Source organism: Echeneis naucrates, chromosome 13, assembly GCF_900963305.1.
Source record: "Echeneis naucrates chromosome 13, fEcheNa1.1, whole genome shotgun sequence".
Lineage (NCBI taxonomy): Eukaryota > Metazoa > Chordata > Actinopteri > Carangiformes > Echeneidae > Echeneis > Echeneis naucrates.
The window spans coordinates 24,382,943-24,401,195 of record NC_042523.1 but is presented as its reverse complement, the minus strand read 5'-3'; the positions used below and the strand labels follow the sequence as shown (position 1 = coordinate 24,401,195).

Genomic DNA, 18,253 nt, shown 5'->3' with positions numbered 1-18,253 from the left:
GTGTCAGCAGGACAGAAGAAATGGCATGTAGCTGATCTCTTACTTCCAACTGGAGCGCTGATGGAGTTATATTATTATGGTGGTGGTGTTTGTCATGCATCTTTTTGCATATGACTTCATTTCTAATAAAATTGTTCCTATTCGATTTCTTGCTATTTTCTGCAGGTTTAGCAAAAACAAAGGGCTTTTTATTTGAACCCTGTCAGACCGAGTGAAGCTGGTTCACCTTCACCTGGTGAGACGGCTTAAATTCACTTGGCTCAAAAAATTCATGGTTTCAGATTGATAAGGGCACTCTGATGTCTTGGTGATGTTTTAAATAGCTGACAAACTCCTGAAATATTAATCTGATCAGCAGATATTTAAGATGCATGAGCCAACCTCATCCCCCTCACAGTTAGTTCAGCTATAAACTCACAGAAGCTCAAGTCATAAATCAATGCACAGAGTAACTGGAATCCAGAAACTTTTGGATAGTTGGATCTTCAGTTCAGTCCAGCTCAACAGAACTGTCACCTGGAGCAGAGTTCAACTTTGACAAAACAGTTTCAGAGAAGAAGAAGAAGGGAAGAGGAAAAAAAAAAAAAAAAAATCTGAAAAACTTCAAGACTTCAAGAGTGTTGTTTCATTTTATTTTGTTGTAGATTAAACTAAGAGGAGTTGTTTGGTTCGCAGACAGTTACAGAACTCTACAGAACAGAACATTCGCATATTATTTATTATTTTCCAGTTCAGCTCCATAAGAAAGCAAGTGTGTTAGCAATATTTATTTGGTAGTGTTGTTTAACATTTCAGTGTGCTTTTTTCCTGGGAAACACATAATTGCGAAAAAAGAAAAGAAAATTCTTAGTTCGTGTTTTTCACCTGTGAAAATGATGCCTGAGAGTAAAAATATTTTTAGCAGATATATTATAAAATGGTGCTTTCAGGGCTCCTGTTCATTTGACCACTCAGCTTTTCCACTGACCAATGACGGCATTACAGCTCAAATATCCAGAACTCTCTAAGGACCAAAGCAACAGGTCTGATCAGAAACTTTACTCCTGACTTGGATTAACATCTTTACCTGCTACAAATTATTATATAAACCACATCTGAGTCCAAATCATGTGAAGCTGAAGTGGTGAAGGATTAGACCTGATACATGGAAAATGTGGTCTAACCACGAGTGCAATCATGACACCTCTTTAAGGATGTCATGATGAACAGCAGCCAAAAGTTTAAGGCTTCTAAATAACAAATATTACACATATGACCAGAAGGAACCAGTCGTAAGAAAACGGACCGACAATAAGCCAGTAACCGGGAAACCTGGTGAGCAATGATCCAGTCTTCAGCTTTGGGTTTGTCACGATAAACCCGTTAACCTCTCACTCACCTCCCACAGCTTCTTTGCCAAAGCATCATCCCGTCCTTTGGCTCCCACTTGTTGCAGCGCACAGTCAGAGAAGTAGCGTCCGCTGAGAGGCTCAATGCCGTCCTGCAGGGCACAGTACAGCGTGGTCTGGGACCCAGCCTCTGGGTCCATGAAGAAGAGCTTGGATATGGGCGCCAGGAGGAGCTGCAGCCACAGGCTCATACTGCGACACAGCTCTGTGTAGATGACTCCTGGAAAGGACAGAGACGAGGCGTATTTACTGTGAAACACAGTCCAGCCCAAAGGTGGTGGCAGCCACACTGGGGCGTTTGTGTTTGTACCAGCAAAAGAACACATGGAAATCTACCTTTAGCCAACGTGGGACCTCTAAAAATGTAAATCTAAAATATGTGGCGTTCACTGACCTGGGTGCAGGCTGTAGCAGCTGACACTGGTGCCCTCCAGCCTGTTGGCCAGCTCCCTGGTGAACAGCACATTACACAGCTTGCTGTTGCAGTAGGCCTGAAAGTCATGCCACATGGACCGACCCGACACTAGATCTTTTTGGGAAGCCAACAGAGGGAAGTCTATGTTTCCAAAACGGTGCAGCAGCGCAGCCACGGTGACAACCCGGCTGGGGCCACACTGCTGCAGACGCTCCAGGAGAAGGTTGGTGAGCAGGAAGTGACCCAGGTGATTCACCCCAAAAGCTGAACCAAAGCCGTCCTCAGTACATCCTGGACCCATCACACCTGAAACACAAAATTCCAATTAAAACTTGTGTACACTGAACTGTCCAAAGCGAAAGATAACCACCTCGTGGCGCCAAACAGCGGCCCCATGTGGCTCAGTGAGAGAGGTTCAAAGACGGGTCCTATCTGTCTCACAACCAAAGATATCCTTAAACAACATGCACTTATGTTAGACACACTTATCAGAGGGTGTCTCAATGTGGGCCTATTTTGCCCTCCCCCTCTTCTCTGCAATTTTTACCAGGAATGTAAACGTCACCATTGCATAGACTTGGTTTCAGTTTAAATTCACTCACTCATCTTCATCCGCTTTATGCGTTGCGGGGTCGCGGGGCTGCTGGAGCCGATCCCAGCTCATATTGGGCGAGGGGCGGGGTACACCGTGGACAGGTCGCCTGTCCATCACAGGGCCAACACACAGAGACAGACAGAGACCAACAACCACTCACACTCAGACCTACAGACAATTTAGAGTCTCCAGTTAACTGAGACATGCATGTCTTTGGACGGTGGGAGGAAACCTGCACAGACATGGGAGAACATGCAAACTCCACACAGAAAGGACCGAACCCGAACCTTCTTATTGTGGGGTGACATCGCTAACCACTACGCCGCCGTGCTGCCCTCAGTTTAAATTTTTTTTTAAATAATATTATTGTAATATGTTGGAAACCAGAGGACACTGACAGGAGGTCCAGGTGTGTTAATTGGCCTGACAGCCCAGGTGTACCTGACTGTTTTGAGCTCATTCATTGTTCTGGTTTCAGTGGAGGTGGTCTCGTTTCCTTTGTCCTGAGTTATGTGTTTCTTTCTTTTAAGATCTGTTTATGTCTTCTGCACATGATTTAGTTTGATTAAAAAAAAGATGACTAATTTGTGTTGACTGTTGGGATTAAATACGTCTACATCTTTTGTGTTATAGAGAAATGAAAAACACTCTGACCTTCATCCTGCATTTAACTGGATGTTTGAAGCAACTGATCCTGTCATAAAACGTTTCAAAGGGATCCCTCTACTGTCTTCTTGCCAACAAGTCACTTGCAGTATCCACCAAGAAGAGGGACAATGTAAAGGGATACTCTGTCGTATTTCAGCATCTTCACCTGCATTGTTGATGAGGACGTCCAGTCTGGGCTCAGTCCTCAGGAAGGTTTTAGCAAAAGTGCGAACAGACTTTAGACTCGCCAGATCCAACTCCATGAAAATCACCTGATTGTTTCCACTCTCCTGGAAAAACAATTCTGGTTAAGTCTGGCTGAAACACACAAATTTAGTTAAAAAATTTGTTTAGATTGTTTAGAACCCTCCATTTGGAGCCCCACAAACTGCAGTGGGAACACCTGGACCCTATATAGTGACAATCTTTAGATTAGCTGATCCACAAACAGGTAACGTGGACTCATCCTGACAGTTTACTTACTCTGCGGATGTCAAAAGCAGCAGCCTCAGCTTTGTCCTTGTTGCGACAGGCCAGGATCACCCTGGCTCCTCTCTTTGCCAGATCCAGAGCTGTGGCCTTGCCGATGCCGGTGTTGCCTCCTGTGCAGGAAATCAATTCAAATAAAAAAGGAAGAAAGAAAGGCACCATACTGAGCTTAATTATTAGTGTCATTTAAAGGCCAAAATTACCTTGGTGTTGCTTTTCTTTACAAAATATCATCTATTTATAATGAGCTTTTAGATATTAGCGGTGTGGCAGTGGTTGGCACTGTTGTCTCACACCAGGAAGGCTCCACATTTAGTGTCTTGGGAATTAAAACCTAATGGTTAATTTACAGGAAATTAGGTTTTAATTCATAAGAAGTCCCTGCAGCAGGAGGAGTCACGTGACTACAGCAGGTAAAAGTGCGTTCATTCAATTTAACACCATTAAAACTTTCATCATAAATTATGTTTCCCGAGGCATGATTGTTTTCTAGTTCAACCAAAAACAGCTTCTCCATCTGGGACTTTAAATTCAGGCCAAACCTGTTGAAGTCAGCCAAACTTATTCAGACAGCCGTTAGTCCACCTGTGACTCCCGTTGGTCTTAATACTGTTTACATTTTAATTATATTTATGCATTTTTGTTCAGAATAATCCGACAGGAAAGAAAGATAAACCATTTAGCCGGTTTACACTGAACAAGATGAATGGAGCTCCGTGTTAGTAGAGTCTCCTCACCGGTAACTATGGCCGTCTTCCCCGCCAGCTTTACCGGACTCACCGGACACCTGGCTCCCCTGAAAACTCCGTAATAAACGACGACATAAAGGCAAACTGCTCCGGCTACGAGGCAGAGAAACGCCGACATCTCCGTTCGCTTCGAACCGGCGCCATTAGCATCGAAACGGCTAACTGCTACAGCGCTGTTCCGGTTCACACTTTCACAATAGAAGACTCGTGACAGTTCTCAAGCTATTCAGTAAACAAAAGCTAAGAAAAATACACACATACAACGTGGCTTTTAGAAGGAAATGTGATAAAATAGAGTACAAAAAAATACAAAAAATGACAGTTATATTGTTTGTTTTCAAAAAGAAAAAAAAAACCACGTCGGTATTTTCAGCAACTTCCGGTTTTCGAAGCGACGTTTCCCCGTACTGATTAAAAGCAATAAAGTAAAAAAAAAAGTGATGGAAACCTAAACGAGTTTTTCGGAAAACTGCATCTGATGCGAATCTATATCTCAGTTTATTCACTTTGAGGAACTTTTTTGAGAGTTGAACAAAAAAGTGGACAGCCGGAAATGAGGACAGCTCGATGTAAAAGTACCTCGTTTAAAGAGGAAAACTGAATCAAAATCTGAAATAATGGACATAATTAATAAGTCTGTTATCCTTTGTGTGAGCATAACACTATCTTGGTTGTGAACATATTCTAGTTTGCAGAGTGGGCAGTCTAATCTGTTATTTTGTGTGAATATGATAGAAAATCCAAATCTGGCTCCAGTCACCCAGTGAACTTGCACAGACCTCTGTACTTCATCCTGATTGTCAGGCACGTCACATGGTAGCCCGTTTTAATCTGACTCAGATTAACAGACCATAAACCAGGGTCTGTTTTCCTCTATGTGGGACCATCATACCGTATCATACATAAACATTTACTGAGGTAATAAATAAATTGAGAAATAAGGCCGTTTTCACATAGACTTCAATTCAATCCCACTTCATTCCACCAGGGGAATGATTCCAGTGAAGGTTTCAGGCTTTTCACCACTGGCTTCACCTTCACATCTATAAATAGAATGTTAGCAACTGAAATGGGTGTTTTAAAATAGTTTTTCCTCTTTGTTTTCCAGGGTGCGTGTGGAATGCTGAGAAAAATCCCAAATGCCATTGAAGGAACAGTGAACACGTGTCCATCAAGTTTGTTCTTAGAAAATCTTTCTGTATTTACAGGTTTTTGAACAGACAAGCAGATACAGACAAAGAGTGCTTATATACAGAGCAGCACGAGATGTTAAAATGAGTGCTAAAACAATGTGGTATTTACAGATGGTCTACAGCGGAAAATACAGACTAGGAACAAGTTTTATCACAAAACTTCTGGTACTCTACACAGTATCACAAAGTCCATGAACTGTACAGTTAAAAACCAAAAAATGGTAAATCTACATGAAATCCAATGTTTCTCCAACTGAGAGGCACTGAATTATATATATTTACATTATATATACATATAGTGTGTAAGCATGTATGTTTTCATACATATATAGCTACCTGTGGTGCAAAAGCAGCAAAAGAAATTAGAATGTATGGAATTCAATACTACAAAGTAAAAGGTTTGTGCTAAATGGGATGACTGACAAGTTAACACCATACATAACTAATAAACGGCAAAAAGAAAAACTGAGCAAAGCTAAATAATGCTGCTCAAACTTCTAACAGTCATAAATGAACAGAAGGTTACTGTCAGTCAGTCAGAAACAGAAGAGATTGTCAATAATACTTCAAGTTCATGCAAAGATATAAACCATTAAAAATGAAAAAATAAACTTTTCCCTGTTGACCAACCAGCTGTGCAGCTTTCCCTTCATTGTGACTCGGAAGGTGCAAAACAAAAGGAGGGAGGGCAGGACTTCCTGCGCGGGTTATGGAACAGAGTTGGAGTGCAGTACTGGCACTTGGTGGGGAGGGACAGTCTCGGTATCAGTCTCGTCCTGGCTTGAGGGGCTGCTCGCTGTGGCAGTGTTGGGCAGTGGTGGTGTGGAGGTGGAGTTGGGGGCAGCGTTGGTAGTGGTGCTGCCGGCGTTACTGCTGCTGGTGGGATTAGCACAACTGGCGGCCGGCGTGGCGGTCTGCTCCTCTTTGGGCTGCTTACTGGCGAACTCTGTGATGCTGAAGACAAACTGGAGGCAGCCCAGTTTAATATAGCTGCCGTGGTGGAGTAGCGCCGTGCCCTCCCATCCCGCCCCGCTGCCTCCAATCAGGCTGGAGCTGCTCGCCTTACAGGTGCACAAGAGCTCAGAGCCACCCTGAGGCTGGCTGCTCATCACTCCACCGACTGGCAACAGACCCATCGCAGAGCTGGGACCCTCGCCTTCGTCACGCTTCTTACTGCGACCTGCACACAGAGACACGAAAGCAGAGAATTTTATTGTTCCAATTTAGAAAAAGGGAGGAGGAAACAACAGCAAATGTTTTATTTATTTATTTATTCATTAAGAGGAAATGGCAAAGCAGCAGTACAGTTGTTATTCAAGTCTTAGTGATCAGATCAACAGTTCAACAAACCAAATTCAATTAATTTGACTGCAACAACAGTGATGAGAAACGGCTTTGATGAGACATCAAGCAGCAGCTGCCTCTAGCTCATTCATCTACAGCTCCACCCCAGACCCCCCCCCCCACTTTAATTAAAAATGTTTCCATCATCATAAAATTGATTCCACCATCCACAAGACTTCCTGTTTAAAAAGCTTTTGCAGCATCTATTGTTCCTGGAAACATCCAGATACAGTTAGAGCCTGTGAAGTGAGGCGACTGATGTTTTGATGGATTGGACTCTGATGGGGTCTTGCACACTGTACTCACGGATGATGCCTTGGACTTTGGCCACAAGGCCACTGGGTAAAGTTGGTGAGGCCTTCTCAGAGAAATCACACGAGTAGAGGACGTTGTCCACTGTGGTGCCATGCTCACTGTAGTTGAGCAGCTCATAGTGCTTGGTATTCTGAAGATGAGACAGAAACACTTTATATAGTGACCAACAATGCCAGCACATCCACATCATCAGTCAGTAGGGATGGATAGCTGTTCTGCAGCATTAAGAAGTTCATACCTCATCATAGAAAATACAGGCGTGTTTCCCCGAAATGTAGTTGCAATGACCGTAGTTTGTAAGGCACACGTCCATGTCGGCACCTTAAGGAAAACATGACATTATGAAAACGTGTTTACCAAAGACAAACATCAATGCGTCTGGAGTTCTGCTAAATACAGGTTTTCATTATCTATTTATTTATTGAATTAAAACAAACTTTCTTCCACATATTAATAAATCAGCTAAATTTCAGCTAATTATATAAGATAGTACCTAATTTGGAATAACATTCAGTTTGAGTGACATCTCACCCGATCCTATGTATAATGTCCTGTAGCACATGCTGATCGCTCCTCCTTTTCCTGTGAGGGGGTAGAACACTGCTCGGGCCTGCACCTTCTTCTGACCTGGTGGCAGATGTTTAGGTTTTAAAGCTTTGACTGTGTTTCCTGAGGTAAAGTCACTTCCTGAGGTAAAGCAGGGCCTTACTGTCGGGGTGGGGTGATGGGGCTTTGGGGGCGTCACTGGCTGCTGGAGGAAGCAGAGCGCTGGGGGCTTTTGGAGGGAAAAGCTGCTGGATCCTCTGCCAGGCTAAGAGCTTGATCATATCTGCATCTAGTTTGTCCAACTCAATCCCTTTACACACACACACAGACACACAGACACACACACACACACAAAATTAGAGGGTAAATACACAATAGTGGTTCAGCATTGCCACATAACTCCCTGGAGGGGGGCACCTACCTCCATCCTCATCCTTTCCATCTTTCATGCAGCTGGACAGGTTAGCGATGGAGGACAGAGCACTAGGCAGCATTGAATCCATCAGTCCAGGTCTAGTCTTTATGTCTGTGGAGGAGAATCGTGCAGAGACATGAGGTGAAGGAATATTTTTTTCAATCAGCCATTTAATTACAATATCAACGTTACCTATGTGCTTTGCTTATAACAGACCTGATATATATTTAAATACATGCTGCTCCTATAATTTTACTGTGAAATTATTAATTATTGGGCAGTAGAGGGAGCTGTTAGTCACCTGTTTTGCTCAAAACGGCAGTGTTTGATACCGCTCTTCTTGATCATCATCCCTTTATTGCCCCCCCCCCCTTTTTTTTTTTTTTAAACACCCTCGATTTAAAGCAGCCTCTCTGTGTTCTGGATATCTGATTACAGCTTTTCTTCAGTCTGACCATAATTTTACATATTTAGAGATGTGCTAACATTATTAATGTAATTAAAGGTGAGTTTATAATTGCTGAAAATAGCGACACAGACTACGTCATGTGTTTGTGCTGTTGGGGAATGATGCAGGAGTAAGGAGAAACTGCAGCTCTTGTTCTCCCTCATGAACCTGATATATCTTCTGTGAGGAAAAACATTCCTCTCTGCACTGTATCATTTTGTCACTTCATCATTTTCCTTTGCTTTCCCCAGGACCCAATCTGTTTCTACATCTTGTGTTTTCTAAGATTTGGGAGATCCAGCTGAAACAAGCACTGCGGGTTTCACCTCATGTAGATATGAGCTGCAGCCTGATGTACGATCATGTCCTGCTGCTCCACTCTTCAAAATCTCCTTTCAACAAACAATATCTACAATCTATACGGTAATTAAAATTAGCAAAATTTAGCATTTTCAGACTACATAAAAAAATAATGTTAAGTATGGATTATATAATAAAGAAATTCTCAGAGAGATTCAAAAGAACCCGGGAAGCTATTCAGAGTTGGGGGGCGGGGTTTCATGTTTACCTGGAGTGGGTGAAGATGATCCCATCTTGGTGGAATCGTGCTCCTGATTGCCTTTAGGTGGTGTGTCTGAGCGGGCACTGCTGGTGATGGGGTGGGAGCGGTTTTCGTTGCTGGTCACAACCTCCTCCTGGGGCACCGTCTGGTTCCTGTGGTTCTGCTGGCCGCTGTGGGGCCATATCGTCGGGGCAGTGGAGCAGATTTTCTGAGCACAGGCCTCCGTAGTGCTTTCGGGCTCCTTTTTAACTGTTTGTACGCCTATGTGGTTCACCTGACCGGAGGTGGGAGCCGAGTCTGGGGGTGTCACACTGGGCTTCACTCTGCACTGCAGCTCCGCCTGCCTGCAGGAGTCTGACGAACTGTTACAGTCCACAGGGCCGTTGGCTTTGGGGGGCTGACACTCTGCTGCTAGAGGTCCATTGGGTTTTCTACAATTCTGACAGGACGTCATGCTGCATTTACAAACACCTGCCCCAGAAAGAGGTGCCCCCTGGGACTCATCAGGTGCACTGCAGGGTTTAGAGCCAGGCTCTGGGGAGGAAGTCCTTCCTAAAGAGGTCTGAGTTTTCGTGTCCTCTGACGTTACACACAACTTGGCGCTGGCTTTCTGCTCCGACTCTGCTGATGTTGTTACTGGTGACAGAGCGGGTGCTGTGGGTGGTGCCTTTTGCTTGATGGATAGGTGTCGCATGATGCTGCACTGGAGGGCGATGACATCCTGAAGCCACTGTTGAACACAGTAGAACAGTGTTTTATTACATGAGCAGCCATCAACCCCTGAGAGAAGCATGTCCTGTCTTATGGTGACCTTAATATCTCAGAAAGAGGAAGACCAAGAATCTTTTTTTTTTTTATTTGAATTTGAAATTTGATACTGAGCTTCTATTCTGTGTGTTCCAATAGAAACTAAGCAGATTTCAGAGAAACATTTAACAGAAACTAAATCCTACAAAGTTGGTAGATGGTGGCTCTGGGTGGGTGGGAATTTGTTGTGCCATAACAAAGTCCCAGAAGTCTTGTCGGCTGGTTTTAAGGCTTAGTTTCTGAATCAAGGCTGTGAACTGAGACCTTCACTGGATTAATATAAAAAAATGGAGCTGATTTAGTGTGAAAGAAGACTACATAAATATGACTACACAGCCACGTGTGACATCATGGCCCCCCTGGATCCACCATTCAGCCCTGTAGGATTCGAGCCATAGCTCCATCCACTTATCAGTATGTCCGAGTAAGCTCTTTGTACTGTAGCTGCGATCTTCTTTGCATGGTTCAGAACATTGCTGCAGTTCTAACTCTTTATCAGCCCAAATTAAAGGCAAGTAGCACAGTTGTCGCTGATACTTCCTCTTGAAGAGGCTTTTGTTCTGCCTACCTCTTGCTGTTCAGTGTCCGTGGTCAGGTGCTTTGAGGGCTGATGGTCAGGAACGCCACTACAGACCAGCTCCAGCTGGTGCACGCCTGCAGGGAGCAGCATGGGGGGAGGATTCTGGTAGTGAGACTTGATGGCATCTGGCACCTGAGAACAAACGGTGATTGTTAGAAATGAGTGAATGACTAACTTTCATTTAGTCATCATATTCTAATGCCTTTGAATGAACGGGGGCTGTCACATATTGACAGTGTTAAGGCAAAGTAGATTAACATCTGTGCAGAGTCAGACTGCTGATGATTTAACAGAATAAATTCTTTTTGCAGATGAATACAGCAACCCCTGCTCCCAAAACACAATTAATGAAAAATGAATGTTACGTTTGTGAATCAGTATTTGGCAGTTTACCTTGATGGTTTTCTTGTTGTGCTGAAGGCTGCTGCGCCGATTGGGTGCGTTCTGACGATGGACTCTGCGCAGGAAGTCCAACTTGACGGCATGCTGCGACATTCTGTCCTGGAACTGGTCAAAGAGCTGACAGCGGCTGGACAGACTCAGGCTCTTCTGATTCAGCTGAACAGGAGACAAATGTTTAACCTGGGGAACTAATCGTGTCTGCTGCAGCTTTAATTTTGTTTGCCTCAGAGCCACAGCCTCGCATCTTACCACTAAGTGCTCAACATGGTTTGGACACATCCATTTCCCAGCAGGTAAAGCTGTGAGCGGGGGGTCCAGACAATCCATGTGGAAGAGAAGTGGACAATAGTCACACTGGATCAGTGGAGCCAACCTGCAACTCCTGTCAGAGGAAATACACAATTCCCTATTAAACTCAGGGAATAGCAAGAGACATGCTTTTTCTCTCTTTCTGACTATTTAAATTCAAGAATCAGCGCTTTCTAACATGTTAATCTGTTTAATACTGACCTGTTGCACGAAAAGCAGACCTTTACTGGTAGAGGGACAAGACCATTAGGATCCAGTTCGTGCTGAGGTCTCCTGAAAGGCTTGCCTAATAGCTCCTCTTTTCTCCGCCGTTTACTGCTCCCTGGAATCCAAACGAGAGGAACATCAGAAAAACAATCTGACAATCCAAACCAGACATGTTTTAATAATCTCAAACAACAAAAATAATCGTCTTTATTTGCAGAAAACTTTTTTAAACCCTCATGACAAAGGACAGTCAATCAGAGAGAAGCTCTCGGATTAAAGTATGTTTAAAGAAAAGATTTAAAAGGGGTCAGTAATTCTGCTGACCTGATTGCTGACTGTGGCAGCTGTGACTGTAAATCATCTGTCACCTGTAGTTATGCTCTCATGTATCAAACATCTGAGTTACTCGGTGCATTCCAACACACAAGACTTTGTTTCTGTATCTGGTTTCTGTAACTTGATTTATCTACTTCTAGTTTGGCGTCTGGAATGGCAAGAGCTTCAGAAAGAAAAGTTGCTTCAGCAGTCTCTCTCACCTTTGGGGTATTGATCCTAAAAGGGATTGCAATTTGTTGATGCTAATACAACCCATTTGGAGTGTCCATGCTCTTGACATTAAAACTACAAAAGTATAGCAAACTCAGCTGTGGTGACCAGACTAGAGATGTTTGAAAATCACCGGTCACTCGGTTAGGAAATATTTAATCTAACACCCGAGGTATGTGAACTTTTTGAAATATGAAGTTTAATTATGGACTCACTACAATATCTTAGCTTTTTAATTCATAAAAATATGAAACCTATTTTCTCCTCCAAATCCTTAAGTATTTTATCCTCCTTTTTCCTCTGCAAAAGGTTGTAAAAGTCACATTGTAAAAAATGATATTTCAATAAATGATTTAATTATAAAGCAGCTGCAGGTTCTATATTAATACAGGAAAAGTATCAAAGACTCTGTCCACAGAGAAATGGTCACAGCCTGAATTCAGAAACTGAGCCTTAAAGCCAGCTATCTGAACTTCTGGGACTTTGTGATGTCACAGCTGGGAGGCACTGTCCTCAGCATAGACACTTTTATTTATCCTGAGAGAAATGAAGGCAGTATGGACAAGTTGAAAAAGCAGTGGAGCACATGGACCCACCATCCAGCCTTACAGGATTTGCTATGTTTTAATTGGATCCCTGAGAAAGCAGTCAGCCAATCCGAAGAGAGGATTAGAGGCTCTCTTCGCATTGGCTGACTGCCCTGTTGTTACTAGAGCTCCAGAGAAGCCTGAGAGAGGAGATGTAGACCAACACTTCAAATAAAACAAAGTCATGGTCTAAAATGTGGGACCTTCAGCATTTGAAATGATTAAAAACACTTTTTTATTTCAAGTTGACTGACCTGGCAGTGCAGTGGTGCAGGTGAGCTCGCTGGGCAGCTGGAACTGTGTGGGGTTTCTCTCCATAGCAGCTGCTATAAGCAGCTGAAAAGGCCTTTTGAGGAGACGTGGTGTTGGAGCAGTTAACGTAGCACCATCGAGCTCTGTGCCTTGAACTTCATCCTCGGGTTCTGCTGCCTCCTCCTCTCCATCATTCTGCTCCTCAGAGGGTGTCGGGGTGGACGAGGTGTTGGAGGTGGGTGTTCCAGGCCGGCTGCTTGGTCTGCTGCTTGTCCTGCGGTCCAGGAGTCGTACCTGGGCCACTCGTAAACCAGGTCCTGCTGCTCCGGCCCCCGGAGGAAGGCCATCAAGTCGCAGAGGGCCAGCATTGAGCTCCAGCTCCACAGCTGGAGATGCAGAGCGCTTGGATGAGGATTTCTCTGGCAGGCCATTGGTCTGTTCTGACTTCTGCTCTCGCTTCTGATGGAAGAAAATGAAGATTCTTCCATTACGTCATGAGGATATTTTCCTTTGCATTTTGACGGCAACGTGACAGGAACACTGGAGAAAAACTGGGGTTGTAGCATAGGAGACCTTCCTCTCACCTTTTTACGAACATTGCAGCGATGACACATCCACTCCCCCGGAGGAAGCATTTCTTCACTCAGAGGAGGGTTACTTTGGGGAAAGACAAAACACTAGTGATGAGGTTGATATTGAATGCAAGAAAAGTTATCAACTATCACCCATCTGTGCAGTCACAACTTGCCTAATCTCATCATTATTGACCACATTTTAGCAAAGATCAATCTTGTGTTTGTGAGGGAAAAATATTAACAAAAACCACATTGCGTTTTATTAACTGCAGCCATGTATGTACAGCAGTTATTCAGCAGAGTGAAGTTATTTACTATATAAATATAGATGTTGATGACTATGAAACACTTAAAAGTTTACTTAAGCACTTAAAAGCATGAGCCCTGAAAACATTTACAACTCAGAAGGTGTGAAAAATCATCAGTTTTCTGTCTCACCTTTAAAAAGACCCTCTCTAACGTGGAGTTTAATGGACTGGCAATACTTAGTTTGACAATGTATAAATAAAGCATAACAGATATGAGTCATACCCAAGATACAGGATTTTCAGCACTCGGGAACATATGAGAGTTATTATACATTTCTGCGAAACAAAAAAACGTAAAGCAGACAAAGGCTGAAAAGTCAGTGAGATTTATCAACACTAAAAAACAGTTATTAATGCAGCAGTGTCCTCCCAGTTTGCTCCGGTGGCAGGCCTGACCATATATAGAGAAAACGTGCCTGGTTGTTTCCTGCAGACAGACTGAACTCAACCGATCCAAAAGCCGAAGTTAAAAAAATAAATCATCCAAGCAGATGTTTGAACGGAGAATCGTGCGAAGCGGCGCCGACAGAAACGCCACAAAGGGACGACCTCTGCGGCGTGTCCGCTAAAATAACCCCACAGAGCCGCCGCTGCTGCAGCTCCACCGCCTGCCAACACGGGCTGGTGTTTCTGAAGCCTCGCTTCTGTCAAAGCTTAATTTTAAAAGGCTGGTAAAATGGCGGTGGAACAGGGGGAAAGGAGCAGGGAGGTCGCCATATTGTAAACAGAGGCTGAGTCGACTCCATTTTTAGCAGCAATGGCTCCTCCGGCTGCAGCCACAACAGGAGGGGAGGACCGAGTGCAGGCTACAGGCACACGTTTCCTTCGAGCTCCGTGTGTTCCCCTAAACGAGTCTTCTCGTATTTAAAGTGACTCATTTTAATGTGAATCAACGACAAAAACAGCTCGGCACGTATTAAATCTCACGCAGTCCGCTGAAAGGGGGAAAGTTACTCGACAGCCTGACCGATCAAATGAAGCTGCCCTCATCAAACTCCATTCAAAAAACAAACCTAAACAACACTTTGGTGTGTGCAGTTGTATGCTTCGTGGTGGGGTTCAGTAATGCTGTGATGCTGCTGACGGTATGAACAAATTAAAACCTGGAATAAAGTTTCTAAAAGTGCTCCGCAGGGCTCACTATCGCCCTCCTCGGTTCAGCTGAAAGTAGTGGGGGGTTACAGCGTGAAGAGGAGGTGAACCGCCGACGGGGCAAGTTGAAATTATAGCTGAAATAAGCACGATTTTTACACGGCACATACACACATTTTTACATTTCACATCCAATAAAACCCATAGTCTAACTTCACCGAGGGGGGGGGGGGACTCAGAGCATTTAGGGCATGCAGCTAACGGAGTCATGGGGCATGCCAGTGAGCATCCAGCCTCCTTTTCCTTTTAACTCACCAGCACTGGAGGTGGAAGGCAGCCGGACAGTGGTCACAGCACAGCAGGTCTCCCCCCTCCCGGCAGCTATCGCAGGTGTCATGGTTGGTGGCCCTGCCGCTCCTTCGGACGTCTCTCACCAACTTCCGATTCCTCTTCTCCACCTCCTCGGACTTCGGAGGCGCCAGCAGTGTTTGGATTTGCTGTAATAATAAAAATGTTTGTTTTTTTAAGTAATCAACTGCATGAGATCCCGGCGGACCGTTTGTCCAGGTTTGGAGGGGAAAAATAATTACATCCAGCTAGCTCTGTGTTGGAGCGGTAACGTTAACTTGTGGCCTTCTTTAACCAGCCAAACTATTGGAGTTTAGCTAGCAGAGCAGAAAATGCGTGACAACCGGCTGCGGTGGGCCGATCATAGCCACCATTAATACGACAGGAAAAGACACTTAAACCTCAAAAACAGAGCTGTGTTTGACACAATCACGGCCTGCAAGCGGAGCAGCCTCACCTCCATTAAGCCCCCAGAGGTATCCAAATCGTACACAATCGTCGGGGTCTCCATTTTGTCCCACATTCATCCAGAGTCAGACGTTACAAAACGAATTAGCAACACAAAGTGCCAAGCGGGCACACAGGGGATGAGACCAAATCCCACACTTAAAAAGTCCTTTTCCTATTGTTTTCCACCAGCGGACGGCCGGTCGAGCGATGCTAGCTGTCGTTAGCCGGCTAAAGGAGCTAACTACGAAGGCATAAGACGTCAACCAGTCAAGGTTGTGAAGCTAGCGGGCTCACTAGCGAAGTGCTGCCGGCCCGCTGAAAGAAAAGACCACAAAAACGAACGATAACTGTGTGATTAAAACGCCACCGCTCTACGTACGGCAGTGCGAAGCCTACACACGGTATTTCAGCTACAGAAAAAACCCATCTGCGGCCTAGCTGGCCAGCCATGATTGCTGTTTCTGCTCCGGCAGTGAGGAGCCCTGGAAATCTGCAAACCCCTCCGCTCCCATTGTCAACATGAAAAACGCAGCCGAAGAGAACACCGGGGAACGGGGTGGGCGAGGGGGGGGAGCCCGGCGTGACGGCGGCCAAACGCTCGGTTTTCCGACAGGGTATAAATCCTCAAATCGGGTCAGGCGGAGATGCAAATGTAGTTGGTGTTATTGTTGTGGAGGAGCCTGAGCATCTACAGAGGCTGCTAGCAACATCCTCTACCAATTGGCGCAAACGCGAACCGCCAGACGCGCATGCGCAGCGGAACGGAAGTGGAGGGGCGGCTAGCCTAGCCCCCCGCGGCTAACTGCTATCCGGTACAGTCGTACAGTGTTGAGGGATAAAATGTCGCCATTAGCGATAATCCACCGACAATCCTCCGTTGTTTAACCGTCTTTATTTTGGCACTATTGAAGGTAGTTAGCAGCGGTCGGTAGCCATATTGCTAACACAGTAGCGTCCGCTACTTGCTGTCTGTCCCGCAATGAAGCTGTTAGCATTAGCATTAGCATATATCACAGTCGGAAATACTAAAGATTAATCTCCAGAGTTTATTTTACAAATATAAATACTACTGGAAATGTGTGCATAGTTAAATATCCTGCAGATAGAATGTAAAAAAAATATAAACAGTGGCGTGCAGAGTAAAAGATTAAAATCCAGTTCAGGGGCCTATTGTGCTTAAATATTGTAGTGCTGATTTTATTCTACAGGTTTTCTATTTTGTCAATATTCTGCACGTTTTATTCACACTGTGTCTACTAGCTGTTGTAACTTAAGAACATCACAGCTTGGGATCAATGAAGTAAAATCTATCCATGAGTAAGTAAAGATTAAAATGGGAATGGAAATATCAAAATATAGATAGTGAGATAAATACAGACAACTGTTAAGTATTGTACATTTATTATTCATTGAAAATGTTAATGGAACATACTGCTTCTGAATGTCCAGTTGTATTTCCAATCAGCCTTTTGTAGAATAAGTAACAGGGTGGTATTAGAGCATTTCTTATTTTTTAAACTTGTTTTGTTACCACAGATGCTCCTGCCAACCTAACCAATGTTAGAGATGGTGTTTATGCTGCTGAAGGTAGATATCTCATAGGAATCTGTTAAACTAATAATAAAATGAAACAGCCTGACGTGCACAGTCTGTGGATGGAGGGTGAAAATGAAATATTACTTTCAATAAAACAAAGAGGGCTATTAACCACAAATCGAGGAGGAAGATGGTCTAGGTGTGGAAATTGCCTCCGACAGACATGCCATCCTGATTTATTTTACTATCTGGGGACTCACATTAGAAAGATGAAGCCTGTAGGAGACTTTTGTCCACTTTATCCGACTGTGAAGAAGCCACCACAGAATCTCATGGTAAAACAGTTCTGCGTATATAACACACAACATTTTTAGAAATTTAAGACAACTGGAAACAGAATGTCATGGTGCTAACAGATGACAGGGGAATATAATAAACGAACAATAACCCCATTAAACAGCCAACATTGTGATGAGAAGATGTATTAGAGTGATCCCTCAGCCACATCCTCTTTCCTACAGATGGTGGGTAACACCACCAGCAGAGGGAGGCAGTGCTCTGCTACAGCATATTAGAGTAATTGACCTCTGAATTTAAAGTTTGAATATGATTACCTTAGGAAAGAATCCTAAAAAAAAAAAATCAGAGACAAACAGAATTAATTTTATGAATTCGACCTAAATCATAAATATTCAGAAGTGAGGCATTTGGAATCTCTTGAAACTTCAATTTAGGATAATTGTTTTCTTCCTTATTTGCATTGAGTTGAAGTTTTTTGCGTGAGCCCAGATGGGTTTGTTACCTGACCTGCACACACTGAAATTAATTATCAGAGAGCATATAATCATCTGTAGATTATAAATAATTACGATGTACTTTCACTGTAATAAGAAAAACTAGACCACATGGAGGTCTACCTTTGGACCATATGGACCTTTAAACTTTACATTGACAGCCTTGACAGCTGCACTGATGTAATCCATGCTGGTCCCGACGCCCAGCTTTCCAGGATGAACCTTGTTCTCTACTGCAGGTTTAGCCTCCCACTTCACAAAGCCTGCTCAGAGATAACTGCTGCCTTGGCAGATGTAATACATCATGTTGAACAGCAGATGCATTGCTGTTTCCTGCATGTCATGACTTCATT

The 18,253-nt window shown here is 43.9% G+C and overlaps 2 protein-coding genes across 3 annotated transcripts; both read right to left on the bottom strand.

Annotated features, from left to right (window-relative positions):
• Positions 1-699: 699 nt before the first annotated feature.
• Positions 700-4,434, bottom strand: dhrs13b.1 (dehydrogenase/reductase (SDR family) member 13b.1). Its single transcript, XM_029517122.1, has 5 exons — positions 4,273-4,434; positions 3,530-3,648; positions 3,213-3,336; positions 1,783-2,109; positions 700-1,608 (listed from the first exon to the last, which is right to left on the bottom strand). Exons 1-5 carry the CDS (start codon positions 4,400-4,402, stop codon positions 1,349-1,351), a joined length of 960 nt encoding a protein of 319 aa, XP_029372982.1. The 5' UTR covers positions 4,403-4,434; the 3' UTR covers positions 700-1,348.
• Positions 4,435-5,469: 1,035 nt separating this feature from the next.
• phf12b (PHD finger protein 12b) lies at positions 5,470-16,287 on the bottom strand. Of its 2 annotated transcripts, XM_029518261.1 has the most exons (16): positions 15,578-16,287; positions 15,088-15,269; positions 13,382-13,454; positions 12,800-13,256; positions 11,407-11,527; positions 11,146-11,278; positions 10,888-11,052; positions 10,483-10,626; positions 9,114-9,837; positions 8,104-8,208; positions 7,846-7,992; positions 7,668-7,763; positions 7,375-7,457; positions 7,128-7,266; positions 6,531-6,657; positions 5,470-6,448 (listed from the first exon to the last, which is right to left on the bottom strand). In XM_029518261.1, exons 1-16 carry the CDS (start codon positions 15,641-15,643, stop codon positions 6,127-6,129), a joined length of 3,084 nt encoding a protein of 1,027 aa, XP_029374121.1. In that variant the 5' UTR covers positions 15,644-16,287; the 3' UTR covers positions 5,470-6,126. The 2 variants fall into 2 exon arrangements, with proteins under 2 accessions (XP_029374121.1, XP_029374120.1); XM_029518260.1 differs by having other exon boundaries at positions 5,470-6,657.
• Between the last annotated feature and the right edge of the window lie 1,966 nt (positions 16,288-18,253).

Coding starts and splice junctions, on each gene's coding strand:
- dhrs13b.1 (XM_029517122.1), bottom strand. CDS start 4,402: ATGTCGGCGTTTCTCTGCCTCGTAGCCGGAGCAGTTTGCCTTTATGTC. Junction 3,649..4,272: donor GAAGACGGCCATAGTTACCG/GTGAGGAGACTC, acceptor TTTCCTGCACAG/GAGGCAACACCGGCATCGGC. Junction 2,110..3,212: donor CGTCCTCATCAACAATGCAG/GTGAAGATGCTG, acceptor TTTGTGTTTCAG/GTGTGATGGGTCCAGGATGT.
- phf12b (XM_029518260.1), bottom strand. CDS start 15,643: ATGTGGGACAAAATGGAGACCCCGACGATTGTGTACGATTTGGATACC. Junction 9,838..10,482: donor CGGACACTGAACAGCAAGAG/GTAGGCAGAACA, acceptor TGTGTTCAACAG/TGGCTTCAGGATGTCATCGC. Junction 7,993..8,103: donor TGGAAAGGATGAGGATGGAG/GTAGGTGCCCCC, acceptor GTGTGTGTAAAG/GGATTGAGTTGGACAAACTA.